Here is a 27,300-nt window from a genome sequence, read left to right on the forward strand (position 1 = left end):
AAAAAAAATGATGGGGAAAATATAAATTAAGGGACATTTAGAATAGATACAAATTTGCGATTAATCGCGATTAATTTCGAGTTAACTATGACATAAATGCGATTAATCGCGATTAAATATTTTAATCTTTTGACAGCACTAATCATAATATTAAGTATTTGTAATGATATATCAATGTATAAAATCAACCTCTGCTAGTAAAAGTAACAGATGTAGATATAACCTAATTTTGTGCCCAGCAGTGCTAGTGTCAAACAGCATTTGTGACGCTCAGTTGAGGATATTGCAACATATCACGTAATTAATGTAGTTGGGCTTTTTCGCTATAGATTAATATTACTTAATGTATTGCATTGTGGGTATTTTAGACTTATGAAGTATGTTTATTCATTAAAAGACCACAACAGATAAACGAACAGCCCCTTCATTAATAGTTACTGTTAATAGTAAAGCTGTGATGAAAATGTTCACTACATGATTATCATGAGGAAAAGGAATGTCATATATAATTGTTATTGTGATCTAAAGGTATAATAATAATAATGGGCAAAATCATCTCAAACATTTTATTCTGTGGGATTTGCGACTGTTGGCTAATGAATATCAATATACTATATTATTTTATGCAATTTGTATTGTTTTAACTTTTACTATTTACAAATCAATGTTAATGTGATGACGCTATTGTCATAAACACTATCTGCTAGATTAGGTAATCCTTCACTCCAGTTAGTGAGTGATGCAACTAACTATCAGGACGGAAGACAGTGGGAGAGATTGGATGTTGCTGTAGCTGATAAATTTAATGTTTAATGAAACTGTGTCTTGAGAAAAACAGAAGACTTGGGAGGATGCTAGTGTTGTATTTATTTGAGTTTACAGGAATAGTACTTTTTTGTTTATCATTTACATCTCCTCAACCTTTTCTTCTCTTCACCTCTCTCTCCTTTCATCCACCGACTTGTCGTCTTCTCACCAGATCATCACAGCGTTGGAGGAGGACCCCACGGCCCAGAAGATGCAGCTCGGCTACAGGCTGCAGCAGATCGCTGCTGCTGTGGAGAACAAGGTCACTGACTTGTGACAGAGGAGACGCCCACTGGTGTGGCAGCAAACAGAGTGGGGTGGGAGTGTGGGAGGCAAAATTAAGAAACCTGCAGTCTTCAGGTTGAACTGAGAAGCAGGACAGAGACGGACAAATGAGCAAGGGGCTTTTAGTTATTTTTTTATTTAAAGAAACTTTTTTTCAGATCAGAAGATTTTAGTTGGCATTAAAGTTCATGTCCCAGCACCGTTTGTCCTCTTGTCAATGAGGATGCAATTGTGCAGTCCAGAGACTGAAGAAACGAAACCGCATGTAGACACTGAACAAACTTGGACGAGGAGACACCAGTCAAACCTGCTGCTGTGCTGAATATGAGGAGAAGTTTGGATGAGTAGAAAAAACGCTGGACCTGACACTGTTGTCTTTGACAGCAACTCATGTAATAGAAAGGAGATGAGTGATCTGAACAGGGACAGGGATTTGACGTCAATGTTTTCCCCTCTGTAGTAAACTTCACCAAGAGGTACCTTTTTTAAGCCTTGTGTGCTATTCACTGCTGTATGATCACAAATCTGTGTGGGTACGTGCGTGCATGAATATGCGTTGTCCATGTTGCACTGGTTGTCAGTCTACATCTTGCATTTGTGGCTCTTCGTACAAAATACTGAAGTCAGTGGTTGTGATATTTTGTATGATACAGGGAGCAGTATTTTGAAAATGCAGCAAACTGATCTAGAAGTCACTAGTTTCACATGCTTTAAGAAGGAATCCTATCACTCTCTACCTCGCCTGCTGCGCTGCATTACATTTGCCCTAATTTCTTTGATGTTAAAACCCCAAGAAAAACACTATGTACCAAACTTCCATCGGAAACCACCAGTGCAGCAGCATTGTTAACATCTGTCCTCGTACAACTAAACAGCAGTACCTGCTGGACATCTCATTTGGAGTGGTACGCACGCACACAGAAACACACACAGACATTTCCTGTTCATTAATGTTCTGCTTTTTTAAAGATTGCGAGTCAGAACCTGCTTGTCGGGGCATTTTAAGGTACTTAAAACCAGAGTGACACTTTACGCTTTTTTTTCTTGCTTTTCGACTTATTCAAGTGGGTATGTGTATAATGTACAAGTCACTGGAAAGATGTTAGTGGAAAAACAGAAATCCTTCCATAAAAGAAACTCATATTATTGAAGTGGAGTCCTAGTGCGTGCTGTAGTATTTTATTGTGTATTTTTCGATTTTGTTAATTTTTTTTAACATTCCTTTTAGGATTTGAACAGTGTCTTAAATCATGGTTCACCTTGTTCTTCAAGCTTAGGCAGTGGTACATGTCTTTTAATTTGTTGTTGGCATTATGGTTGGTATATAACTCTTGCATTGAACACAAGGTGGCACTGCTTCACGTTCTGAAGGTCTGTATGGCATTTTGTTATGTCAACTTATTCCAGGTTATGTATTGATTCTACTGCTATTGGTTCAGTAGGTTTAGTGGACATCGTCACACTGTTCTGCTTCTTGCACAGAGACTTTTCATACAAGCTGATGTTTGCTGATGTTTGTTTTTATTTAAATTACACAGACTGATACAGTTTCCCTTTTTAAAAGTGTTTCGGAAGTACCCTGTATGGTTGGGGGTGGTGCTTAATTTGTCTTGGTTTGGAGTCACAGAGATCACTGACTGGGCTCAGCAAGAAGAAATCTATGTCGACTGGAAGACAGACTTTAACACAGCGAAGGTACAGATCCTGTGCTGGTTTCAGATTTTAGATAGTTGGATGTTGACTGAACACAAACAGCTGCTCAAGAGTTAAAAAACACAATATGTATGAGAAGACATGACTGAGACTCAGACTAAATACAGTGCCAACAATAATAATCAAAGTTATCAATACTCAAATCAGAGCTAAAGACACAGTTCAGTCACAGACCCCACAGTGTTAAGGTTTGAGAGCCTGCCCTGCTCATCAGTGATGTGCGTCCACTGAGTGTCATTCCCAGGTTTGAGCAGCGTGTCAGAATGTAGCCCGTAGGTTTGTCACTACACAAGCTGATGGTTCAAATGAACAGATGGTTTGCTGTGTCACGTGCTGTTAGCTCAGATGGGACTGAGAGCTCAGTGATGATACAGACAAATCGGCCTGAGGGAAAACTCTTAACTGTTATTAGGTTGTAAAAACTTGGCAATGTAGAGGATGCTCTACAGGGAGCAGCTTTAAGGATATTTCTTATTTTGTGTTAATATCATTTTAATTTCAAATGTAACTGTAGCGATTTAACATGTTTAATAAGAAAGGGTTCAAATTCTCACATGCTGATGTAATAAAGTATTCTTAAAATGATATGTGAGGTTTGTTTTTCCATTTCAAAAACCTGTCAACGCACACAAGATATTCACATGTGCGGGAGTGTAACTAAAACACAGGAAGGTAACAGCTGTGGTCCCAGCCGTAATAAAGGACAGGATGCCACTGGTTGGATTTGCTTGGGGCTTGGTTATCTAGTTACATGCATGTTCATGGGCCTGAGGTTAAAATAGCAGTCAGGACACTGAGATGTACACTCATCAGTAGGGTCGGCTGAGTCAGTGCCTTTGGCCGTATTCTCAAAACATCCCTTCTTAATACAAAATTACACTAAAAGTTCCTAACAAAGCGGTTCCTCCAAAGAGCTTTTCACAATGCTGCTCAGAGCAAGGCTGCGTTCGAAAGGTCAAGTAGAATACCTCTTTCCATAAACAAATCTTGACTTCAGTGAAAATATGAGGTCAAGTAAACTTGAAGGATTCATGAGCTTTGAGGAAAGAGACAAGTGGTCAGGAGCACAGGCCCTAGATGAAATCCGATGTATCCTTTATATGACCCCTTTAAAAAAAAAAACTTACTAACAAAAATTTGCACAATTTTAGATTTTATTTATTTTCTAAGCTTTTTTGAAGGAAACAATGGAAAATTGCATAATGTGTTCAATGATGTGTAGCTTTGCACAAAGCAATGGAGCTAAAGCTGATTTCAGACATGAAATCCGGAATTTGTCCGAAAAATAAGGTCTGGACTTTCTCCTGAGTTTTTCTTTCACACGTGAACAACGCAGCAGAAGACTACACTGAGATGCATCCACAACCATGTTAGAGACCTCAACACATTCACTGGGTGGCGTGACACTCCGGGCAAAGACTGGACATTTGCGTTAATTCGCATTATTTGGAGTTTGGGGCATGTCTGCCCAGGTCTAAATCAGGAAAGTTCCTCAACACTAAGGCACAGTTTTAGTGCTTAAAGGTTCAGTGTGTAATGTTTGGAGACATCTAGTGATGAAGTTGCATGATGCCGCTGAATACCCCTCAGCTCACCCTCTCCTTCCAAACATGAACCTGTGGTTGCCTTCTTCTATCATTAAAACTAAAAAGGTTTCAAGTTTGTCCAGTCTGGGCTCCTAAATAAAATTAACTCTTCATAGAGAGGACCTGCTCGGCATGTCAATATAAAGTATTAAAAATGGAAAAGGTTAATTTTCCGGTAAACAAAAAATCTACAATTTAGATGAAACACACTATTGAAATCATTAACAGGATTATTTTATATTCAGTTTCTGCCAATAGATCCCTTTCACCTAAACCTTTAACACTGGAGCCTCATTAAAGTTAGAATCTTAAATTTAAACTGATGACACCTTTATCTGACTTGTTTCCTCAGTCAGTCAGTTGGAAGCCACTTCAAGCACCTGACCTACACGTTCAGTGCATCTCCATCTTAATAATGAATCCCCATCTTGGCTGACGGGCATTCAAATCTTCAAATCATTATGAGGTTATAATAAATATGTCTGTTATCAATAGGCGCCATTGCCCGGGCGTGGACGCGCATAGAATCAGCGCAGAATTGATATGAGCAGAGGATCCGTTACACCCGCACGACAAGAGGCGGCGCGCGGCAGTGCTAACAAACACACTGGGTCCAAATGGCGTAACGCTGCGTTCAGTACTCGACGGGAATCCCACTGAATGTAACTGCCCGTCCACACGCACGCTCCTCCGTCCACACACCGAAGGGAAGGCACCGTTGTTCTTTCTATCAAGCTAGCTGCGCAGGACAGGTAAGCTAACTCAGCGATGTACGGCAAAACACAACTGCAGACTGAAGCTAGTCCAGTTAGCTTGTAGCCACTAATGCTAACGTTAGCTAGGTTTTCCAACCACATCTGTCTGGCAAGAAAGGCTGCCTGAATGAAGTGTGTGGAGTAAACCGAAATACTCAATATGCCAGTGTGAAATAACAAGTATCCGCACTGAAATGGCCCAGCGGTTTAAACGATTTTTCTTAGCGGGAGAAGCATTGTTTTCGTTGGATGAAAGGCGTGCGACGTATTTGGGAAGCTAATAGCTGTCACCTACGTAGAACCGGCCAGCTGCACTTTGTCTTTTGACAGCCACCGTTAACTCATGACTAGGATGTTGCCATTTTAAGCTAACATCCTATTCACTTGTCTCATAACGCCAAGTCACACTTCATTCAATTTAGGACGAGCCTTGTTTGTGAAGTACTTTAATTGGGTTCCTACATGACACCACAATGTTGGATGAGAACGAACTGTCCATCGTTACAGGTCATTTGTGTCCAAGTCCCCCTTTAACTAATGCTGTTAAAGCTCCATGCTCATCTCGGTTTATTCTTTTCGCTTGTCATGATTGTGCTAATAACCTCTTCATCTTTTCATCAGATCTGCTTCCAGGGGCCTGGTGGCTGTGTGTGAATACCTGTAAACAATTGACCTCTAATATAGTAGCTTATTTTATCTGTTGTGCCATGTTTCATGAGGATCCGTGCTGCACAGAATATTCAGTGTTGGTCTCTGTTTTCCAGTGAAGAATGGAGCCATCAGAGCAGTCAGGCCCAGGCCCGGAGTCTCAGGATGTCAACCCTGTGTTTCTGCAGCAGCTGCGGGAGCTGGACATCCCAGAGGAGGCAGCCAAACAGGTGAGACAGCAGAAACTCAGAGCAGGGTGCTTACATCCACGTTCATTCATTCTGTCAATAACCCATTAAGTCACCAGTTACCAGTAACAAAATATCCTGAATAATAATTGGATATTAATTGAGCAGTGTGAGTGAAATTATTATTTCTCTGCCATAATTATAGCAGGTGTTAACATAAACGCTCGCTCTGTTCCCTGACCTTTGTTGTTGTTTTTCATGACTTCAGGCCCTCCTGCACACTCGGAATGTGTCTGCCGAAGAGGCGGCCATGTACTACTTCAACAAGCTGGAGAATGAGGTGCCCATAAGCTAGCCTTAGTCCCCACAGGTACACTTTGGTACATTAGACCTTGTGGAGTTTGTCAAAAACCAAATCTCAGTTTCTCCTTTCGTCTGCTGTGACCCACAGGAGGAGGGAGATGACGACCTCATGTTCAAGATGGTGTTTGTGGTGAACATGGACCTTGCCATGGGTGTTGGGAAGGTTAGTCCACTGGGCCCAGTGTGGACCGTGTATGCAGTGTGCTCACACACATGATCCATCTAGAAGAAATTGTTTCCCTAATATTTAGCAGTTGCTCAGTAGTCGTTTCCTGTTCAATTAAAAAAAGAAGAGGTGTAACTGTTCTCGGTCTTTTAGCTTTTAAAGGTTAAACCCTCACATTTTAAGGTCTTACCTTCACATTTAATTATACCTATCTCTGGTTTTACTGAGACGTAAAACTGCAATGTGCTCTGTTATTTCACAAGCCCTGTCTTTAATTTGAATTAGTCTAGAATTTCCCAGGTCTTTAAGAGCAGCGGATTATTATGTTCATGTCTTTTTGCACTGAAACTGTTGTGATTCCATGCAAATTACATTTTTAGGTTGAGTTTGCATGGTTATAGATATTTCTTCATTATTTAAAGTCCATTTCTCATTTTCAAGATTAGCATGTAACTTTATTCAGAAACAGAACATAGAAACATGGACAGTATGGCTGAAAACGTATGTGTTTTGTTTGTTTGTGCAGGTGGCAGCCCAGGTAGGCCACGCTGCTGTAGGGTTGTACCAGGCTCTACAGGAGAAGAACAGCTGGAGGGAGATGGCCTGGAAGTGGGACCACAGTGGGTACGTTAGTAGAAGTCCATTAATGATCTTGTTTTAGAGTTTAGGTAAGTCTTTTGTTAATTCCACCTAACAAAATTGAAGGAAATAAAAAAAAAAAACAAGTTAGCAAATTGAAAACAATTAACAGTAATAATTTCTTTCTTATTGTTGAGGTTTGCTTGAACACTATTTACACTCTCTTTAATAAAAAATTGCATTTCCTTCATCTATGTCATGATAGAGCTGTGTTGCTGCTTTTTGTTGTCTTATTTTTCCATGTGTATGTTCTTCCATTATTGTAGGCTTTGTCAGTTTGGTTTTTAGAATTACTCAGTAGCTGAAACTGCTGATCCCAGAAATACATTTTGATATACACTCACCATTCTAAATTAGGAATACCATACATATACTCCAACCAGTCAGAATATTCAGCCCCAGATCTCTCAACAACAAAGGTGCTTCTGTCGCACCTTCACAGAACAGCTGCTCACTGGAGGATTTTTGTTCTTTGCTCCATTTTGAGTAAAACTCAGTCATGGGGTGTTCCTTGAATTGAGGTGAGTCAGAGGTGGTATCACCCTGATCATTTGAACACATGTTCATGTACTTTGCCTTCAACTTGATCAAGCAACATATCTTAGGAGTTCTCATAATTACATCACTCATTATTTTATTAACAACAAAATAAAGGTAATTTGTTGATTACATGTTCTCCCTAAAGACAAAACGAAGATCAACCGGTTATTAAAGATATTCCAATTATTAAATGTAAATTTAAAAAAGCTTTGTTTTTGATGAAAGTACTGTAAAATATTTAAATCTAGCACAAATAAGGTGTCCACTGTGCTCCAGGAACTGATTTCAAGGATTATTTCTCTCCCTTGACAACCACACTCTTTGTCCTCTGGGACCTCCTGATGTACAAATGAAGCGCTGCTTTAAGGTCTTTGCAGCTATTACTGTAAAATTGATGGCTGAGGAAAGATGATTTTGTTTCTATACTACAGAGCTAATAAAAATTTTAGCGTGCAGAGTGTGCCTTAAAGTCTAAGGACCAAGTTGAACATGTCTTCTTCTATATCCTCAGATATACTACTGCAGCAGTCAACAGCTTGGTCAAAATCGATCAATATAATTTTGATTGATGCATTATTTGTAATAATGAATCATATTTTTTAATTTTACAGTAAAAAGCTATGATGTTTATCTGATGCTCCTGACCTGTATCTTGAGCAGGGTATTTTACACTGCAGTGCTGTCATATGATTGAATTATTGCTAGAATAATCAGGTGTTCAGAATAGTGTTTGGTGAATGTTTTAATAATATAGCTGGATAATGAAATGAAATCTTAATTTATAAATGGTGTCATGGTGTTGACACAGAGCCAAGAAGGTGGTACTCCAGGGCACCAACGTGGCTCATCTACTGGAGCTGCAGGCCCTGGCCATGAGCCTCAGCCTGCCTACTTACTTGGTCCAAGATGCAGGGCTCACTCAGGTGAGGAAAACATATCTTTTGCAGTTTTGCTGTCAGAATTATCATTGATTTTGTCCTCAGTGTGCATTGGTGTGAAAATAAAAAATCAATCCCTCCTGTTTGTGGCAGGTGGAGGCTGGGTCCCGCACTGTTCTGGCCATCATGGGCGAGGAGGAGATGGTGAACAATGTCACTGGGAGCCTGAAGATACTCTGAGAGGCTCGAACCCACAGTGGGGGAGGAATGTCTCTGCAGTGCCACAGTGCAGCCAGCAGGGGGCAGAATTTCCCAGCAACGGGAAGTCTTGGCATGCAAGAGTGTAAACCTTTAAAAAATCTTTAAAAAAAAGCAGACCCTAAAGAACGAGGGAACAAGACATACCCTAACACCAGAAAACAAACACGATGGCCATTTGTTTCCCTTTCATTCTTTGTCTGAGCCGCTCAGTCGGCCATTGAGAGCAGGAGGGGAGAGAGAGATGGGTTCCTCACAAGGGAACAAGATATAGGCAGTTAAAACGTCTTTCTGTTCTGACCTTTCCCTTTTCTACACAGGCCGCCCACATAGTCTTATTAGAATCTTAATCATTTTTCACACACATCTAGTCTGATGTCCAGTTTCAGATAAGGCAAAGTCAAATCAAGTAGTTTAGTTGGTTAACCAATATAAACGTTCTGCTTCTTGAATGGGCTATGTATTGTACACTAAGGCATAATGTATTTAGAATGAAACCCATAGCAGATGTAGTATGTGACTGTTGTATCCCTATTCCTGAGTGAAGGGTGATGTATTAATCGATAAGGTGAACACTTATTTTTGACATTACAATCATTTTGTGTCTGTATGCAACTGTTCTCCCAAAGATCCTTGTCCTATAGACTCAGTAACATGACGTAATATTGATAAATTAATATTTTATATGCATACCCATGTAAGAGCCCTATACTGTATAATGTGTGGTGTGCACATTTACTGGACTTTGCTGTTGTTTTTTTTCCCTTTGTGAAAAAGAAAAAATTTCCAAAATAAGAATTTAAATTGGTAGAATTTGATGGTGGGACTTTGCAGGCCAACCAAAATGTCCAAATATAGTGCAGGTCTGAGCTGGGCCTAACTGTATGCAGTCTGATAGCCTGGGGTGGATAAGTTACAATAACAAATTTGATCAACTTACAGCTCGAGAAAATAGAAATTATCAAGTTGATGACAATTGTTACAGACTAGTCTGGCACACTTATAATCTGAATACACGAAGAATGCGTGATCTGCTGTGTCTTTTGTTCTCACTGACAAATATCTGTGGGCATGAGATGCCACTCCCAGAATGCTTAGCCCACTGTCAAGGATTCTATTTGTAACACAAGCCTTGTCTGTGACGTGCATGCAGTATGAAGTGTATATTTAAACAGACATTCACTAATATGTCCACACTTTGATACCTCTTGTGTCATGCAGTAGTGTGTATGAGTGCTTTCAGACTGGAGAGAATTAAAACGCCTCCAGATGAAGTAAGGAGCAGTGTGTAATCGTGTGTACTGACGGTGGTGTGGGGGAGGGTCAAACTCAGCCATGTTGCAGCAGAGCTGGGTTAGACTGGTGATATGACACTGCTGTTTCACTGCAGTAACAAAGGCAGCATTGTGGAGAACTGCATGGTTACTGGTCAGCATGGCGGCCGGCGGGGGTGGGGGGGGGGGGCTGAGGGAAATCAATGTGGTGGTCGTGCTTATTACACAGGCGACAAGCAGGAGGGAGCAGGGAGGGGCGAGGAAGCGGATTCTCTATTTTAAGAAAAAGTAAAATGCACTGGGTTACAATAAACCTAACGTTAAGAATAAAGATATGTCGATTCACTTACAGCGAGATGTTTTTTTTATACAAGACATTTATTCCCGTTAAGGATTAAACCTTTATTCCCAGTTCATGGCAAAGTGGTATTTGGTATATCAGGCGATTTGCTGCAACATCTATATTTGTTGGATTATAGTTTAAATATTGTGTTAAGAGTGTAGTGCACGTACCGAAAAGCCTGCGGATGTGCTGCTTATTTAAAATAAACTGAAGACGCTCAGAGTACATTCGTACCACAACCATATACCTTTATTTTCGTCTAATACACACGTATTTTAACGACGTTTACTGTTCGTGCCCACTACCTAATGTTATGTAAGCTCCGCAGCCGCAATGTAATATTTTAATATCCAGGTGTCTCATCCCATTGCTCGTCAGACCTCTGCAACAAATGACGTTGGCGTATAACGCCACAGCCAATCACAGGGCTCCCCTTAGGGCTCATGACATGCCATGAAACCAATCGTGTCGCTCTTTTCTATGTTGATAAATATCTCAGACCTTTCATCAGATGGGTTCCTTATTTAATATTATCTGTGGGGAGATGGCATGTCCGTCTATGGGGTCAGTGTGTTTGGAGGCTTATGACAATACTCAACAATGGTGATAAGGTTTCTGCCTTGAAGATGCTACCATCTCACAGCGAGGTGGCGCTTATCATTGTTTCCACGCTTCCGCTGGTGGAACTCCAACGGTGCGTTCGTTTTATTAGCCCGCTGCTGGTTGTGGGGACATCTTTCCTAGTGTCGGTCTCTACTTGTAAAAACATGCCTGGATTGACAAACCCTGGATCTGTTCGAAAAGTCAAAAGAGGACTCTCCCTACCCCACCGTCTAAGTGCCCCTGAGCAAGGCACCTTACTCCCCTAACATCTGCTCCCCGGGCGCCGTGCATGGCTGCCCACTGCTCTTTGTGTCCTGCTATGTTCACCAGATGGGTCAAAAGCAGAGGACACATTTCCCTTATATGCATGTAGTGTTGACTGTGCATGTGTTTGGGATCAATAAATGTATCTATCTTACTTTTAGTTTGAGCCAGTGTGTGAAGAGAGTGATATCGGTGTAAAGCGGAAGAGGGACCAGTGATACGTTGACGCAACCAAGGCGCTCGGTTCAATTTCCCTATCCACCCCTCAGCAGAGGCTGGCGGAGCCACTCATCTGACACACCGGTAGGTGAGGCTGACCCGGCGGGCTAACCCTGCATCTGGAGCTGGGTCCCACATAGCCCATATGGCCAACGCTTCTCCCTATGTGCTGGTACCTATGACTGGTACCAAAGCTCCTTCAGCAGATGAACGTAGCCCTCAAATCAAAAAAACAATAATCCCGCTATCGAATTCCAATTAACTCCACGGCCATTTGAACTAAATAATGAGCGTTTTCCGACACAGTGAAGGTACAGATCCTCTGCAAGGGCTCAGATTGTTTCCCGGGTGCAGCCACCCGCTGCCGCACTCCTCCCTGTTCGCCACCGGGACCCAAGTACATGCGCGTGATCGAGGATCTGATGGTTCGCTCCCCCTCTCTAAGCAGGCACCGCCCCCTATTACGTGGGTGACGACAACAGAAACTAAAAAACTCAAATGATCGGCGTCGAGATGAACCAATGAGGTGCGTGTGTATCATGCGTCGAAAGGGACTTGACTCCTTGCTGTCGAATCGCCGGCGAGAGGCTGGACTTTGCAGCAAGGGCCGCCCAACTAGAGAGCCCCTGCACGGTCGCCAGGGAAACCCCGTCGCGTGGCTGTGTGTCAGTTTCAGTGGAGCCCGCGGTTGGTGCCGGTGCGGAGGGGGATGGGCGCCTCTGCGAATGTGAGCACCCGAGATAGAACCAGAGCCCTGGATCACATAGAGCAGCATATACCCCATTAAGTAAATATACCACACACCAAAATATATGGATTTACCCACCAAGGACCTGTCATAGACACTGAATTGATGCACTGCACCTGGACAGACAGGGGATTTAACTTTACGCCTGTGCGTGGGAGACACCAATAAGTTTGTTTTCTTCCCCTGGAGAGGGAGCTACTTTTAAGGGCAAAGGATACAGGAGACTCCGAGGCCTGCGCACAGGCCTACTAGGATTTGATGTTGGGATACTCTGATGACTCGCTACTGTGTATGAATTTACGTCGTTTGTACACCTTTGGAATGCCTCTTTAGGTGAGTACTTTAAATATGTGATACTTATAAATACTACCATCGATACACTAAGGCAGCAACGTAAATATAACAACCACAAACTAATCAACCATGTTTCCTCTCAGCCAAACATAGCCGTTGAGCTAAGCAACTTAGCTAGCTGACCACTTAGCGTCCAGCTAAGTTTATTTGAAGCAAGCTTGTTTCTCCCACATTCTTCCCACTGTCCAGTGGCTCTCTCCCTTAGCTAACAAGGTCCCCGTGTCGGTGCAGTGCCTCGCGGGGTGGCTGTGTCTGGACTGATCCTCGATGGATTTTGGTCAGCTCTTCGTGTTGTTTTCGATAGCCAGCTTGTTAGTCTGTGAATCCAACACATTTCTGGTTTTACAATGGTCAACGTAATCACATTATTTCAAGCAACCGTGTTCCCAGAGCGCTCAACACAAATCCCCCAAGTTTTCAGGAGCTTTGACTCGTACAACGTTAAGTATTTAAGGTTTGGCCTCACTTCAGTTTTGTCCTTCTTCATATTCCAGGGACATACCAGTGACAATTTTATACATAATTCGAGGAACCTTTTCCCCCCTTAAGTCTACTCGCTACAAATGGGTGTCGTTTTGAAACATTAATAAATAAATCTGCGTTTGCGTAAGTTTCAACAATGTGTTTCCGCAGAGCCGTAACATACACTAACGTGACATAGCCAAAACGAGATCAGCACATTGTAGGGGCTTAAGTCGTGTATGTTGCATCGCTGTTGTGACGAAACATTGAAAAGTATTCGACCCGGAGCCCGTCTCCTGGTCTCGGAAGTTTCAAACCACGTAGGCTAATATCCGAACTTGATGTGATCTAAAACAAGTAGTTGCGTTGTGATTTGGGTAGCATAGATTTCGCTGTGACTCGTCTTTCCACGATACTGTAAAATGTTATAAAGTCATCAACCACACAGGTTGGATCATTACTGTTGACTCATGTTAGCTAACCAGCCATCTACTGTGTTGTTGAACGTTAGCAGACGAGCCACAGGCAACAAATGCTAAACTAGCCTGTTAGCTAACTTTTTGGATGTTTTCCAGTCGATTGTGTCCTTATTTCGAACCGGTGCGTCGCAGGAGACACACCGTGGACCTCGCTAAGTGTAAACCACCTAATAACATGAGTATAACACAGTCTCTTTATTGACGTGGACAGTTACATGTTACACTGATAATGGTGTCCTGTGGTGTTTGGCTACATCATGTTAATGCATCTGTCTTTGGCAACATTCCTAACTTTGCTCGGGCGTGTGAATCGGGCTGAAAGCTTTGCAGTGTTTTCTCTATTTGTGCTTGTTATTTTTTTCTGCATGGGGGCCAGATCTGCTGGGTAGCGACTTGCTGCCCTTCACCTCCCCCACCTACCAACCCCCAGCCTCGGTGGCGGTGAAGAGAAATGGGTGGTATTTTGAAGGGGAGCTCTTGTTTCCTTTTTTAGCCTCCATTTTTATTTCAACGTGTGATCAAGCGTGAGAAGCGTTGTTGATCCGGAATGTAGCAATCACAAGTTTCGACCAAGTTAGACACACAGTATCTTCGGAGTGTTTAAACACATTTGTGTCGTTTTATCATTCGGATCTGTTCTTGTTCGTGAGCAAATGCTACGTGTTCCCTTATAGCTCAGTTGGGCTGATTTCAGGGATCTAAACCTGGTTTCCGGATGACTTGTCATTTTCTTGTGTGGTTGATGATGTTATGACATAATGTAAAACGGCATAAGAACCGAGTTCCAAAGCTGACGAGCCATAACAGCAAAGGGCTGCGTGTTAAAAAGCTTGTGAGAGTTCTTTATTTTACATTTAGCATTTTTGGGCAACGTGTTATCCGAGCACAATGGCCGCCCTAACCGTCGCCTAAGTAGCCGAGCTCCAGGCAGCTGCTCTGCGGAGAGTGGAACAGTGCGGTGCGCGCAGTGTGGACAACGCAGGAGCAGAGAAAAGAGACGCTATTTTGTTCAGTTAGACTTGGCTCCGTCACATAATGTGCCCCCGCGTGCGACCACCTCTCTGCGGTTGTATTTATGGCTGACGTGTTGTAGTGCATCTACAACACGTCAGCTGGTCATGCTTCAGCCATATTTTTTCTTCCTACATGATCAAACCATAGACTGTATGGATCAAAAACGTTTTATTGGATAGATGAGACTTGAAATATAAGCGCATAGTGTCAGTGTGGATGTTGCTTGGTTGCTGACTAATCTGGGGTATTCCAACCAGATTAATGTACATCTATTGCGTTTGCAAACTGTTTGTGCGTAGTCTCTTAGCCATAGTCAATCCAGCTTTAAATGGACAAAGATTACAGGTGTTCAGCCATCACAAGTATTTGGATTGATCTAAAGCCGATTGGAAGCTAGACTGCAGTGAGCTGAGCCTTGTTTCCCCTGGTTGTGACTGACATTCACTGAATATGTTTCCCATCTTTTAATAGACTGTGTGGGTTGCAGCTTGCAAACCTGGCCACTCAGAACCATTGGAAACACGAGCCCCTCCAGCAGTCCCCTTGACCTGACCCTTCTTGTTATCTTGAACAAACTTTGTGCACTAACAGAGAAAAATGTGTGCAGCCAAGGAAGAAATGGAAGGAGTATTTGGAGCACAGGCAAGCACACCATGGTGTGCCTTCTTAACTCAACCTGCCACCCTGGGAAAGCCACTGTTTGGTTGCTTGTTGCGGCTTTGTTGTGTATTAACTGGCCATGTTGGTTTTGAAGGCCTCCCCAACAGCTTCAGATTATGTTTTGAAGTGAAATGCTTGTGTAAGCAATTTTTATTTCAAATATTTGGTAAAAGAGGACTGTGTCTGCGTGTGCAGGTTTTAGACCCTTCTTTCCCACTGTGGGCCTCTGAAACTTTGGAGATCTTTGGAATCAGCAGACATGTAAGGTTAGCCTGGATCAGGCTGTTTACTAAGGAAATATCTGTCTCATTCACTAAGTGCATCAAGAAAATGTGATCGTTTGGTGAGATGCCCTGCAAAACAAGTTTCAAATTAGCAGAATACTGTGTTTGAAAACGCATTAGGGCTGAGTGAAATGCCAAACAACTTTTACTGCAATTGTTTTTGACAGATATTATAGTAAGAATCATGATTTTGGTCCTGGCGGTGATATTTTTTGCACTCAACGTCCCCAAAAAATATTTATGCTGTGTTTTGTACCACAAAGGATATTCCCTCGCCCTTGATTTGTAAGACAGGGCATTTTTGTTGTACCCTAATGTTTAATTTATATGGGTATGTTGTCATGTTTTACCTTCGTCAAAGATGTGCAGCTCCTACAGTTTGAATATTCCATTTGTCCATGTTGCAATTTTGATAATAGTTGAAATAATTGTGCAGCTCCGGTCTGGATCTCTGTTGCATACTGAATTTTAACCTAGGTTTATGTGTGTGCTTTTACAAGAGGGAGTGAAGTTGGATGTTGGCCCATTTCCAGCAGCGCCGATGCTTGGAGGAGAGTGAGAGAGAGCAGGGGGTAGCTGCTGTGAGGAATAGAAATAGGAGGGAGAAAGCCCTGTCCTTTTAGCTTTTCATTTGTATGCTGATGACACTCTATCATTACAAGGAGGGCAGGTGTAGCTATTGATATGTTAATACGGTTTCATGTGTGTTGTGCCAAACCAGTGTTGTGCATATATACCTGTATGGAAGCATAAAGATTAAATTCACATGGGTGAGAAGAATTCATGGAAATATATCAAAAGTCATAATAACCTTTTATAGAAATTCTCTTTATTTTCTCAGTATAGGAAAAGTATAGTTGAATGTAAATAATGCAGATTGTTTTAATCATTCTGTTTGTCAAGAGACTGATTAGGGATGCCCTTCCTTTTAAATGTGGGGAACAGACATAGCACTATCTCCATCTACCTTCTCCGCTCTGTAGCTGCTCATCTGCAGCTGCTGTGTGTTGTATGCCTTCTGTCTTGCACAATAGGGTTAAAAACAAGTTGCTCTGGCCTGCTTCATTGGTGTATTCCTATTGGTGCAGAAGCTCAGGAGTTGCACCAATGGGGCGCAGCATTTCCCTGGCACTGGGGGAGTGGTGTTGCAGAGGGCTGTGCTTGGTAATTCCGTTTTGTGTTGAGAAGCAATGCTTCTTGGGAGAATAATGGAGGAGGAGGAGGAAGTGGCTGGGGAAAAAAACAAGGCCAAAAGGGGGTGAGGCAGGCAGGCAGGCAGGCAATCTACGTAATCATATCTCTCTCTCCCTCCCTGTCCCTCTCCTTCGCACTCTTGTGTTCTTGTTTTAATGCACCCATATGTTTTGTCCTTCATTTCCTTCTCTTTCTCTCACCGCCATACTGCCTGTCCCTCTCCCTTGCGATATTTCCCACAGTGTTTAGCAGAACCAAAGCTCACCAATATCCTGAGTTTCAGTGTGTGCACCTTCTGAACTGCAAGTAGCCATTTTAGGCTCCACCACATAACCCCGTCTCCTTTTTTTTCCTCTCAGTTCTGACTATCTCTTTCTTTCATGAAACTAAGTAGGAGAATAAAGGAGACCGAATGAGGTGAAACCCAAGATTACAAAATCTACACGCATGTTTGCCCTGAGGGTGTTGTCAGGTAGCTAAAAAGATCAAATAAAGAGCAGCGCAGAAGAAAAACAACCCCAACAGAGCTTTTCCACCAAAGTCAATCCACCTCGTCCTGATACCAACCAACAGCTGCCCTCTTTTGTAATGTGCAGCATCAGTGCCAGACACAAAAGGGGAAGTAAATATCTGGTGCCAGGTTCTTCCTGTTCCTAACCACCTTGCTTTGTCACCTTGAGCAAATGGTTCCTTTTGGGAAGAGGTGGGAGCTGTGTTGTCTTTTAAGTAAACAGACTTTTTATCTGTGGTCTTTCACTTGTTCTTTTAAAATGGGTTCGGTCTTAAAATAGAGCACTGCTTCTGATCCTCTTGAATGTGTTCCTACTCAAGGATCGGCAGTTGTTTACTCAAGCCCCCCCACACTTCACACACATCTTCATCAGAGTTTTGGTTGTCTTTCCTCATACCTCAAAGACATTTTAGTCTTTTCGGATTCATTTCACTAACTTCAAAGTGTCAGGGAGGGTAAGTCAAAGCCCTACAGCAGTTCAAAATGGCTGCCAAGTCTCTGTATTCTTTTTTCTTTTGAGGGACACCCAACAATCTTACATTGGTAAGCAAGTTGTAGCCAGGGCAAGTTGTCGTGTCGCTCTCGATAATACTGTCAGCTAAAAGAGGAAATTCAAATATCATGTAAATGTGTTTGTCATGCAGCAACATCATGTGCTTATTGACAGAGGGTGTTTCTGGTTTATGTTATGCTGGAGAATGAGCTTATCTAACAACAAAATCCTTTTTTTTGGGACTCAGGCCGCTGCTAGACTTCTATTTGGATAACATCCCTCCCTACATTTGGTAACAGACATGCCTCAGTGGGAATTCTGCCGTTGTGAGGACAAAGTGTTCTCCTCTCTAAAGCTCTTTAAATGCTACGTGTTAATCAGAATCATGTGTACAGCAGCAGAGATTTGAAATTGGCATTTGACTCCAGTTCCTCTGATTTAGAATTTTTGTTTTAACATTGCACCGGTCTTGGTTGGGTATTCAAAAAGTGCCCATTTAAGAAGCTTGGTGTCAGGTTGACAATGGGTAAAAAAACGGAACTGGAGCAGGTCAGACAGAGGTAGTCAAGCCCAAACAGGCACCTGTATTTTGCTTAGACCTTCCTTTTCTTCCTAGGTTACTGAGTCTCAAACAGACAGTAGCTGGCTTGTTTGCCCTAAAACAGATGAGTGATTTTGTGTCATGCTGGCCCTGCTGTCAACTGCTCTGCCTCTCTCCCCCACTCCTCTTATAGCACTCACTTGGCCTTTGTTCTCCATTGTGCGTCTCTCATCCCCGGTCTGGTCCGGGTCCATTCAGGCAGCTGGACATTGTTATGTTAATGGTGGGCCATGCTGCGCTCCCAGAACACTCAACCCTTCGGCATGACCACAGCCCACTGTTGGGATTCAGACTTTACCCAGAAACGATATAACTCTGCCGCAGGCTCTTTGAAATATAGTTTACATTTATAACTGCCAAAACCAAATGTTTGCCTTATTGCCTCACGTCATTTGTTTAGCCCCTCGTCTCCAACTTGTTTAGGCTAAGCTTTGTTGTTTATATTTGTGTGCAGTTGGCCGGTGTCAAAGTGCGGCCAAATCTTGCTCCGGGAGTTTTTTCAACTGGGTGTACAGCAGCAATATCTTTCCTAGAGGTGCTATATTTTGTAATTGTCATTGAGAGATGGCTGGTCAAGCGGCTGAATGTTGCATCATGTGTGGCTTTTATTTAGTCTGGCCCAGAGAGTTCTAGGAAGACAGGAACGTTATTTGGATAAGATAGTGATGGATGCAGTGTCGTAACAGCACAGTGTGTTTTTTCTCTGGTGCTTTCACTTAGCTACCCAGTTAATTTTACACTTATTTTCTTTTCCTCACCTTTATTATGATCAGGTTCCCTTGTCACCATGACAAGGGAAGCCATGGGGATCATATTATGAAGTGTATCGACTAAATGTAGATATTCAAACACATGCCCTTTTTGATAAATATATATTATCACACTGAAGTCCTGTTCCAGTCATATGTTTTCCATTTGTGACACTAAATAAGATATTAGTAAGATATATTTAATACAAAGTATGTTTGTTATCCTTGTGATATTGTAAATGAGTGTGAAATAAGATCTACAATAAGCTCTGCTTTCTCCCTGGCCACATATCCCATTGAAGCCAGACCCTATTGATTCTCTGATACCTCATCTTCAGTATCCTTGCGTTGTAGCTCAGAGTGCAGCTCGACCTGCACAGTGGTGGGGAACAGAAGATATATTCATATGCTGCCCTGTACAGCAAGCATGTGTGCGGGGGCAGACTGAGGGGGCTGGTGTAATCTCACTTGAGTGAATGTGTTATGGAGGTTTGGCGAAGCACAGGCGGACACTGTGAATGTGGACATGCTGATCAAATCCAAATTATGTATTAATGTTCATGTCATGTGTTCTAGCAGCCCCCTTGAAGCTTTATGAAGAAAAAATTGTTAATATGCCAGGTACTTGCTCAATTATTGTTATATTAAAGCAGTGGGGAGGGGGGGGGGGGCAGCGGACAAGACGGATTCTTATTTGTTACAGCAGTGTTTCTTTAGGTTGATAAGAGCTGGTTATATGCTCTGTTGTTCAAGGCTACATCTCAAATGACCAATATCAAGATATCAAGTGAGTTCAGTTTATTGTATCAGGTTATCTCTGATATATTTGTGCAGTCACCTAACCCAAAGCTGTCTTAAGTGTTTAAGTATAATGTGTTTAAGATGGTTCTACTCCAAACTGAACATGTATTCATTGTTCCCTTGGAATCTTATTATTCTCACGATGGAATCACATTTGAAACAGTATTTAACCATGCAACACCAAAGCTAGCCCTAAACTGTAAATGGAATGGTCTGTTGACAGAGGTTAGGAAAATGCAGTGGGAAAGGAAATCCACCAAAAATGTTATCACTTTGTGCCTTATCAACCATTTGCTCCATCCATTCATTAATAACAGTACTTGCTGTTAACTGCACTTATGTACTCATTTGACAGCTCTTCAACTAAATCACAATTGAGTTTATAATAAATACAATCTTTTAAACTAATAACCCCTCATTGTACAGTTAGTTTTCAAATCATTCAAACATTCACGTAAAAAAATTTAATTTCAAAATTCAACAAACGCTAACTGGTCAGGAATATATCAAAACTGGAAGCCAGTCATAGATATTAGACTTGAGGTGAGTTGGAAATACTTAAACATACATACATTTTGAGTTTAATGTTCACAAGACACTTGCTGATGTGAAACATGCCTTGCCAAAAAGAGCTAGCAGAGGACTTGGGCTCAAGAACTGCTGATTTGCATAAAACCTAAAAGGTGCCTCCATACTGCTCGTGTGGTGTCATCCAAGTGTCCCCAAGCCCCAACATTCATAGTTGACTTGATACAAGGTAATTTACACCATGTTTTGAGCCTTAAAGACCATGTACAAAAGTAGCAAAGCTAGCAGATGTAGCCACACAAACACTCACCCCACACATGTTCCATGTGCCAGAGTGTACCTGAACGCAGCTCTGAGGAGCATATCAGAGGACATTTAGGCTAAAAACATTGTTTAAGTGAGATTGTTTCGAGATGAATATGAATGTCGGGGCTTGTGGCAGTTGGATGACACCACAGGAGCATTATGGAGGCACGTTATGTTTTTTTTTTCTGTTTTTAATTACATCTGAAGAAGGGGTTTGTTTTACTCCAATTCTATTGGATTAGGCTACAGCGCTGTTTACGTCTGATATTCTAGAAGGGTTTTGTGGAGTCAAACACGTCATCCACCAAGTGTTTCAGAAATAATTTCTCTGCATACTAACGGGTCTTAAAACACGTTACATGACCATTCATATTCACTGTGGTATGTGGCATGTTTACTTTATTTCTGGGAAAGGGTCACATGATAGCAGTATGACAAATCAGGGCAGGATACATTGTGACTTATAAGACCAATCAGGAAGTGAAGGTACGAGACTTAGTCAACTTTTCAAAATTTCTCAGTTTCTACCCCTCCAGACTAAATGATAAAACCAGAGATTTTGATCTGAACTGGTGCATGCAGCGTTTCCAAAAGTGTCTGTTCTAGGGGCTCGGGGACTCCAGAGTTGTGTAGATACCAGGCCAAAACATAGGAAAAGGGTGTTCTAAAAAATAAGTAACTAAATATTTACCATTCCACAGACAGTGAATTTGACTATAATGACTATAAATGGACAAAAATTGACTTGTGTAAATATATTCCTTCAAGTTGACGTCCAGCTGTTTTGACTCAAGCAGAATTTTCAGTGCGGTAACAATGACCCCCTAGAGTAAATGGCTTGAAGAAGCTATTGGACTTGTTTAACATCTCTGTTCAAGGTAATATGATGTCCATGGTAGGAGACCTCTGAGGAAGCTGATGATTTCCAAATCTGGAAAGTATGATGTAAACAGGGAGCTGCATAACAACAAGAAAATGTCATCCCAAAGGTGAAGTAGGATGATAAAGAATGTCTTTAACTCAAATTTTACAAGGTGTTGTGCCTGTGAGTTACTAGACTCCCCTAGATGGATGGTTAACTGTAAAAAGTATGACTGCTGAACATGTTAGCTTTAACCAGTGATTGTGGCTGTATTTATAAGCTGCACTTATATATGAGTAAATGAGCTTAAACAAGTATTTAATGGCCCTGGTATCAGTTTAACCCACCTTTTTATGCTAAGCTAGGCTAACTGGTTACTGGCTGTAGCTTCGTATATAACATTCTTCAGGGGCAGCTGTAGTGTTGAATGTTTCCTTTAAGGTGAATGTAGGACAGGGGAGTGTGTAGACAAAAGGCAGGGTGTATAGATTCCCACTTAAGTCATTGAATCTGTTATGGAACTTACTGAATCATAGGCTTCCAGATGTTTTTCATGTACTCATTTCTTTACTTTGACGTTTTCCTCTGGGACATAACTTCTCTGAGACCCTTAAGAGAATGGGATTGAGTTAAACCAGTTTCAGCTGATCTATCTGGCTGTGTGAAAATTTAACAATGTGACCTTCATTTTCAAATATAAGTTAATGTTTCCCTTTTGATATCTCCATCCATACCACCCCAATAGTCTGTTCATCACAGAGAAGCTTTTAAAACAACGGCCAAGCCGTTCATACCAGCCATAATTAGCCAACGCTAAATTAGCATCCCACCGGCTTCACTTCAGCCAGAAACTCTTGCCTCTTAAATCTTAGACTACATGCTGTGGGTAATTAAAATTTCAGCTCCTGCAGTTTGAAAATTTAACAAATAATTTGTTTGTTTGCTGAGCATTGCTCCACATGGTACACTGAAGACATACTAACATGGTAAATGTGCTTTCATTAATTATTGTCATTACTAATTAACATTTTGCTAGAGTTTTTTTTCATATCTGTCATTTCAGGAGAAAACTATGGCATTTACAAAACAAAAAAAGGAACATTATATGAACAATTACTGCGCACATTGTTCTATTTTGGAATTTTTTGCGTATATTGGATTAAATGTATTTATTTAATCGTTTCTTTCAAAGTGCAGCCATTAATGTGGGGTTGGTCCTGACATGTCTCAGATGGTGTGCACTTTTAAACAACAGATTTATCTTTGCCGCTATGCTGCAATGGAAAAATAGCCAGGCATTAGCTTTGTGTTTTATTTCTGTTGTAAAATCACATTGTTGTTTAATTTTCATGTTGCCCTTATAACATCCACCATGAATCAGTGTTGGAAATATAATGTAATATTGAGTTCATGGGGCTGGCTATACTGTCTATAGGCCCTATAGCTACATGTGCATGACATGTCTATTTTTGTCCCCTACAAAACCTTGCTGTGCTGGGCTCTGTTCAGACGAGGTGTGGCATTTTGAGTGTTCATGCCTTCGAATTGCTGAGCATATGCTCCCATGGTTGGATTTGTTTTGTCCCCCTCACTATGAAATATGATTACTATATTACCTCAGGGACATATTAAGATATTGAGGTAGAATCAAGTAGCTTATTTTAGGATGGCATAATACACATCTACCAGTGATTTAAAATCTTCAGAACACATTTAAAAATAAATAGATAAAGGAGAGTGGAGTAATGCGAGAGATGAAAAGAGAGAGGGGTATTTTTTGCTGTTCATTTTGTCTGCATGTCCCTCCCCCTTTGGCCTTGTCCCCAAAATGGCCTCTGTTCTAGTGGAAGTGAAAAGAGTTTGTTGAGCCTGCTGGTAATTTGAGTCGGTATTCATGGCCAGAGGAACGAACAAGGAAGGGCGGGAGGTGGTGGGGGAGGAGGTAAAGAAAGGCTTTCCTTCTTTGTATGGAATTTACCTCCCTAGTTCACCGTCTGGCTCTTTTGGAAGAGGCCCAAATAGTGACTCACTTTGTGTGTTAGGCAGGAGCGAGGTGGCTATTTTTGGGAGGCAGCAATCGTCTGCAAGGAAAATAAACAGTTAGTGGTTTTTGAAAAAGCACCACGAGATCCACTCCATGTCTAAAAATGTTACAAACCTATGTTAACTTTAAGACTTCTACCCTTTAACCCCTCATTCTGTTTGCCCCCATCTGTGTGTTACTGTTCTTATTGAGGCCATTTGAGTTGTAGCGGAATGTTCTGCTCTTATAACCAAAAGCAAAGTGACATTTCTGGTTTCTACCTATCTATGTGTATCCAGCTGGATGGCTCTGACATTCTCAGTTTGACAGTGAGCACGGTTGAACTGACCTTGACATTATTGGAAGTCCCCTGCCTGGCTGTGGTTGCCTCGGTGCTGCAGAGTGAGGGCAGCAGTTGCTGTAAATAGGGGACCTCTACAGAAATGGCATGCGTCCTGTTGCTGTCAATTTTGATTGCTTTCTATTTGTAAAGTAGCCAGTTTAGGCTAAACTGTTTGAATATTAGTATGCAGATTTTATTGTACAAGTGAGGCTGAGCTTTTATGGGCTTGTACTAAGTGGAATCTGATCATATTGTTTTTGTGAAGTAGGATATTTGCATGTCTTTGGCCGGTGGATGACCTTGCTGTAAAGTGTGTGAATGGTACAGGAGAGCCCGTTCCTCTTTCTGCAGCCTTGTGGCTGCTGCTTCTCTCTGTGTCTGCGAGGGTGTCTGAGTGAATGCAGAGGAGTGTGGGTCAGTGATCCAGCATGGGGGGGGGGGTCACATGACAAGAGGGCTGGGCCTCATGTTGGATGACTCACCCCTCCTGGCGTCTAGGAGGAAGGCGTCTCCTGCTGGTTGTATTTGATGGTGCATCCTATTGGGAATGTCAGCAGAGCCGTAAAGCCCCTGGTTGTTTTTCCTCTTTATGAATAGCCTCCCCTCCCCTCCATTCTGGAAGCCTCTATGTGGATGTTAGACAGGCCCATCGTTCAGTCTCTATATTAAGTTATCACTTTCGATGCATCAAAACTCTGCTGCTCCCCACATTGTCAACATGAGTCAGCACATTTGTTCCCTCCTTTGGTGTGTAAGGGTAGTTTCCTTGTAGTGTTGGGGTAATGTGGTCTTGACAACCCTTTGTTCAGTGTCAATGACCTTTGCTAAAGAAACCCTGTTATTATTTGCTTCCATTGCATTCCAGTTCTGTTCCAGCAGACTCTCCTTTTCTGTTTCAGTAGATAACTCAGTCAGTTAACAGTAAGTAACTGCATTGTTTCTAATTGATGACTGTCTGATGGTAGGTTTTGATTTAAAATGATGTGGTTTATGGACCAGGTTAAATATTTGCTAGGAGATGGCATTGCTAATCAATGATTTGCAACAGTTGTTTTAATGGCAACACTGTGCTGCATTAATTGTCATAAAGAAACGGGGTTAGACTGGGTTAGTGTAACAGCCGGACCTTCAACTTTGTGCCAACAAAAGAGGATAGTGAGTAGTTTTGTAATCATGGCAGACATTTTGCTGTGTCATTGCATTAAAGAAACGGGTATAAATGCATTCCTGTTAACTGCACTCATTGCATGTTCCTTACTGGTCCGTTTTATAGTACATGCTAGAAAATGTTTGCTCATGTTTATCTTCTACGTTCTTCTTACAATCAGTACTAACATATTTTGCCGTGTGGCAGATATGCAGCAGTTTCTAAAACAGTGGTTGACCCATCGCACTATTTTGTGATGTTTCAGCTGCATTGAATGCATATTGGCAATGTCACAGCCCTTACCCAGAGACTTCATTATCACCTGTAAACATTAGCTGTGGTAACAATATCATATGTCCTGCCCTAAGCAGTGGTCAGGCAGGTTATATGTTCATTTTATGTAAATGCTTTAAAAAGCCAGGTCTCTCACAGAGAACTATGGCCTTTGTAACTAGCCAGACCTTTCTCACGTAAGAGAATAAATAAAACTTTGATCCTCAAAGGAAAAGGACAAACCCAGAAGCATACTATGGGCACTTTAAGGCACCATACGTATACCTCTTTTATTCCAAAGTTTCCACTCTGTGAAATACTGGTAGGAGAGGTCAAGCAGCATTCAATCAAGTGGTTTCTCTGTATCCACGCTGTGTATGTGTGTAGAATTCATCGTCTCTCCGTCTGTCACCCTCTCTCTTCAGGTCCCCCATGACCGTGAGCCGTGGGCTGCGGCTCAGTGGCACCCCACTTCTGGAGTGGTCTGCTGCTATAGCTGGGACCCTGTGATTCCTCACCCCACTTCTCCATCTCCCCCGTCCCACCCTGTCCCTCCCCTCCTTCTACCACCTCCCTTCCCCTGTCTTCCCCCCTCCCACGCGCCGCTGTGCTGGACGTCATGAGCATAGTAATTGCGCTGGGAGTCACCACACCTGAAACGTCTTACTCAGATATGGCTGCTGGATCCGAGTAAGTACTCATATTACCTGCATGTGGGACTCTAGACTTGAAGAAAGATTCAGTATATTTACAAGTCTTTTGTTTTCTTTTGCCCAATTTACGCAATCACGTTTGCACGCACACAAGCTCTGACACCAAAACTAAACTTCATCAGACCAAAATACAATATGTGATGCTTCAGTCTGGCTGGCTACACAACATTTCAAAAGAACTGGAAGTGAAGCCATAACCTGACCCCTTTTATAAGGATGAAAATTCTGGATAGTGAAAGTGGCCTGCTGTTGTCCTCACTCTTTTTTTATTGGGTAGTTTGCAAAGGCTGTTGTAACTTGATTTGAAATGATCACTATCTGTTTGAATAATCTCACTGTTTCCACAGAATGAAGCAGCGATTTCTGTTTTATAATACTAGTGAAGGTTTCAGTTATTGTGTAATTTGCACATTTTGTCCAGAGGGACAGGCCACCCTTAGCCTAGTTATCATTCCAGTTATGTTTGTTTAGATTCATCCTGCCCCGGCTCTGTCAGACAGGTAGAGTGGTATCTTACCTCGACATCAGGCCCAGGCTGTTTGGAGTAGTGTCAGAGGGAATGTCCACAGTCGGACTCAATAAGAACACACTTGCCACCTCTCTGAAGGTGACCCTGCTTATGAGGCTGAAGTTATGTGCAATCCAGTTGGCCTCTCTCTATCTACCCTTGATCATGGCCCCAGTTTCCTCTGCACCTTAGCCAAGGCGACTGATTCTAACACAGGGGAAAAAACAAAGTCTCTGCTGAGATAAACAAAATCCTGTGTAAAAAATCTCACATTTTTCAGTTTGATTTCTCTGACATTTGAGTCTGCGCCAGCTTAGGAGGACGAGAGGAAAAAGGCAAGCTTACTCTGCGTCTGGCCAGACCTCAGCTAAAGGGCAAAAGGAGTCGCATAATGTAATAGCGGTCAACATTGTATTTCCTCAATTGCGGCATTCCCACACTGGAGAGAAACTTCAGCATATTGGTGCCATCTAGTGTCTGATTGAAACATTTAAAAAGTGTTGGTAATTTAAAAGCAGTGGAAAATATCCTGGTTTTTTTTGTTTTCAAAAAAGCTCTTGTTTTATCTTTATTCTTAAAGAAATAATTTTCAAATTTTCCAGCCCTGAGTCAGTTGAAGCAAGTCCTGCCGTGAATGAGAAAAACTACAACAACCACAGCTGTGGGAGCGCACAGAGCCATGGGTATCGGGGACTGCCATATGCTGTGAGTTAATACC

At 42.0% G+C, this 27,300-nt stretch overlaps 3 protein-coding genes across 8 annotated transcripts in view; all 3 read left to right on the forward strand.

Moving 5' to 3' along the window:
* Nucleotides 1–3,390, forward strand: part of plxnb1b (plexin b1b) — a 109,308-nt gene extending 105,918 nt beyond the window's left edge. For both annotated transcript variants that reach the window (XM_062394487.1, XM_062394494.1), the window contains exon 39: nucleotides 980–3,390. In XM_062394487.1, the coding sequence (XP_062250471.1) occupies nucleotides 980–1,084 (105 nt within the window). In that variant the 3' untranslated portion in view covers nucleotides 1,085–3,390. The remainder of the gene's footprint in view (nucleotides 1–979) is intronic.
* Nucleotides 3,391–4,930: 1,540 nt separating this feature from the next.
* On the forward strand, nucleotides 4,931–9,856 carry si:dkey-19e4.5 (UBA_like_SF and PTH2 domain-containing protein). Its single transcript, XM_062394506.1, has 7 exons — nucleotides 4,931–5,143; nucleotides 5,911–6,024; nucleotides 6,251–6,322; nucleotides 6,434–6,508; nucleotides 7,038–7,135; nucleotides 8,499–8,613; nucleotides 8,722–9,856. Exons 2-7 carry the CDS (start codon nucleotides 5,917–5,919, stop codon nucleotides 8,806–8,808), a joined length of 555 nt encoding a protein of 184 aa, XP_062250490.1. The 5' UTR covers nucleotides 4,931–5,143; nucleotides 5,911–5,916; the 3' UTR covers nucleotides 8,809–9,856.
* Nucleotides 9,857–12,175: 2,319 nt separating this feature from the next.
* setd5 (SET domain containing 5) overlaps nucleotides 12,176–27,300 on the forward strand; it is a 28,881-nt gene continuing 13,756 nt past the window's right edge. For 3 of the 5 annotated variants that reach the window (XM_062394518.1, XM_062394527.1, XM_062394534.1), the window contains exons 1-3: nucleotides 12,184–12,610; nucleotides 25,787–26,051; nucleotides 27,185–27,287. In XM_062394518.1, coding sequence (XP_062250502.1) covers nucleotides 25,981–26,051; nucleotides 27,185–27,287 — 174 coding nt within the window. In that variant the 5' untranslated portion in view covers nucleotides 12,184–12,610; nucleotides 25,787–25,980. Of the gene's footprint in view, nucleotides 12,611–25,786; nucleotides 26,052–27,184; nucleotides 27,288–27,300 lie in introns of all 5 variants that reach the window. The other 2 variants (XR_009921787.1, XM_062394542.1) reach the window with 2 other exon arrangements.

The sequence above is a fragment of the Platichthys flesus genome, chromosome 2 (genome assembly GCF_949316205.1).
Source record: "Platichthys flesus chromosome 2, fPlaFle2.1, whole genome shotgun sequence".
Taxonomy (NCBI): Eukaryota; Metazoa; Chordata; class Actinopteri; order Pleuronectiformes; family Pleuronectidae; genus Platichthys; species Platichthys flesus.

Bases quoted from the DNA above. Each gene is read 5' to 3' on its own strand.
- si:dkey-19e4.5 (XM_062394506.1), top strand. From the start codon at position 5,917: ATGGAGCCATCAGAGCAGTCAGGCCCAGGCCCGGAGTCTCAGGATGTC. The intron at 6,025-6,250 runs GTGAGACAGCAG...TCATGACTTCAG, and splicing joins CAGAGGAGGCAGCCAAACAG to GCCCTCCTGCACACTCGGAA. The intron at 6,323-6,433 runs GTGCCCATAAGC...TGTGACCCACAG, and splicing joins TCAACAAGCTGGAGAATGAG to GAGGAGGGAGATGACGACCT.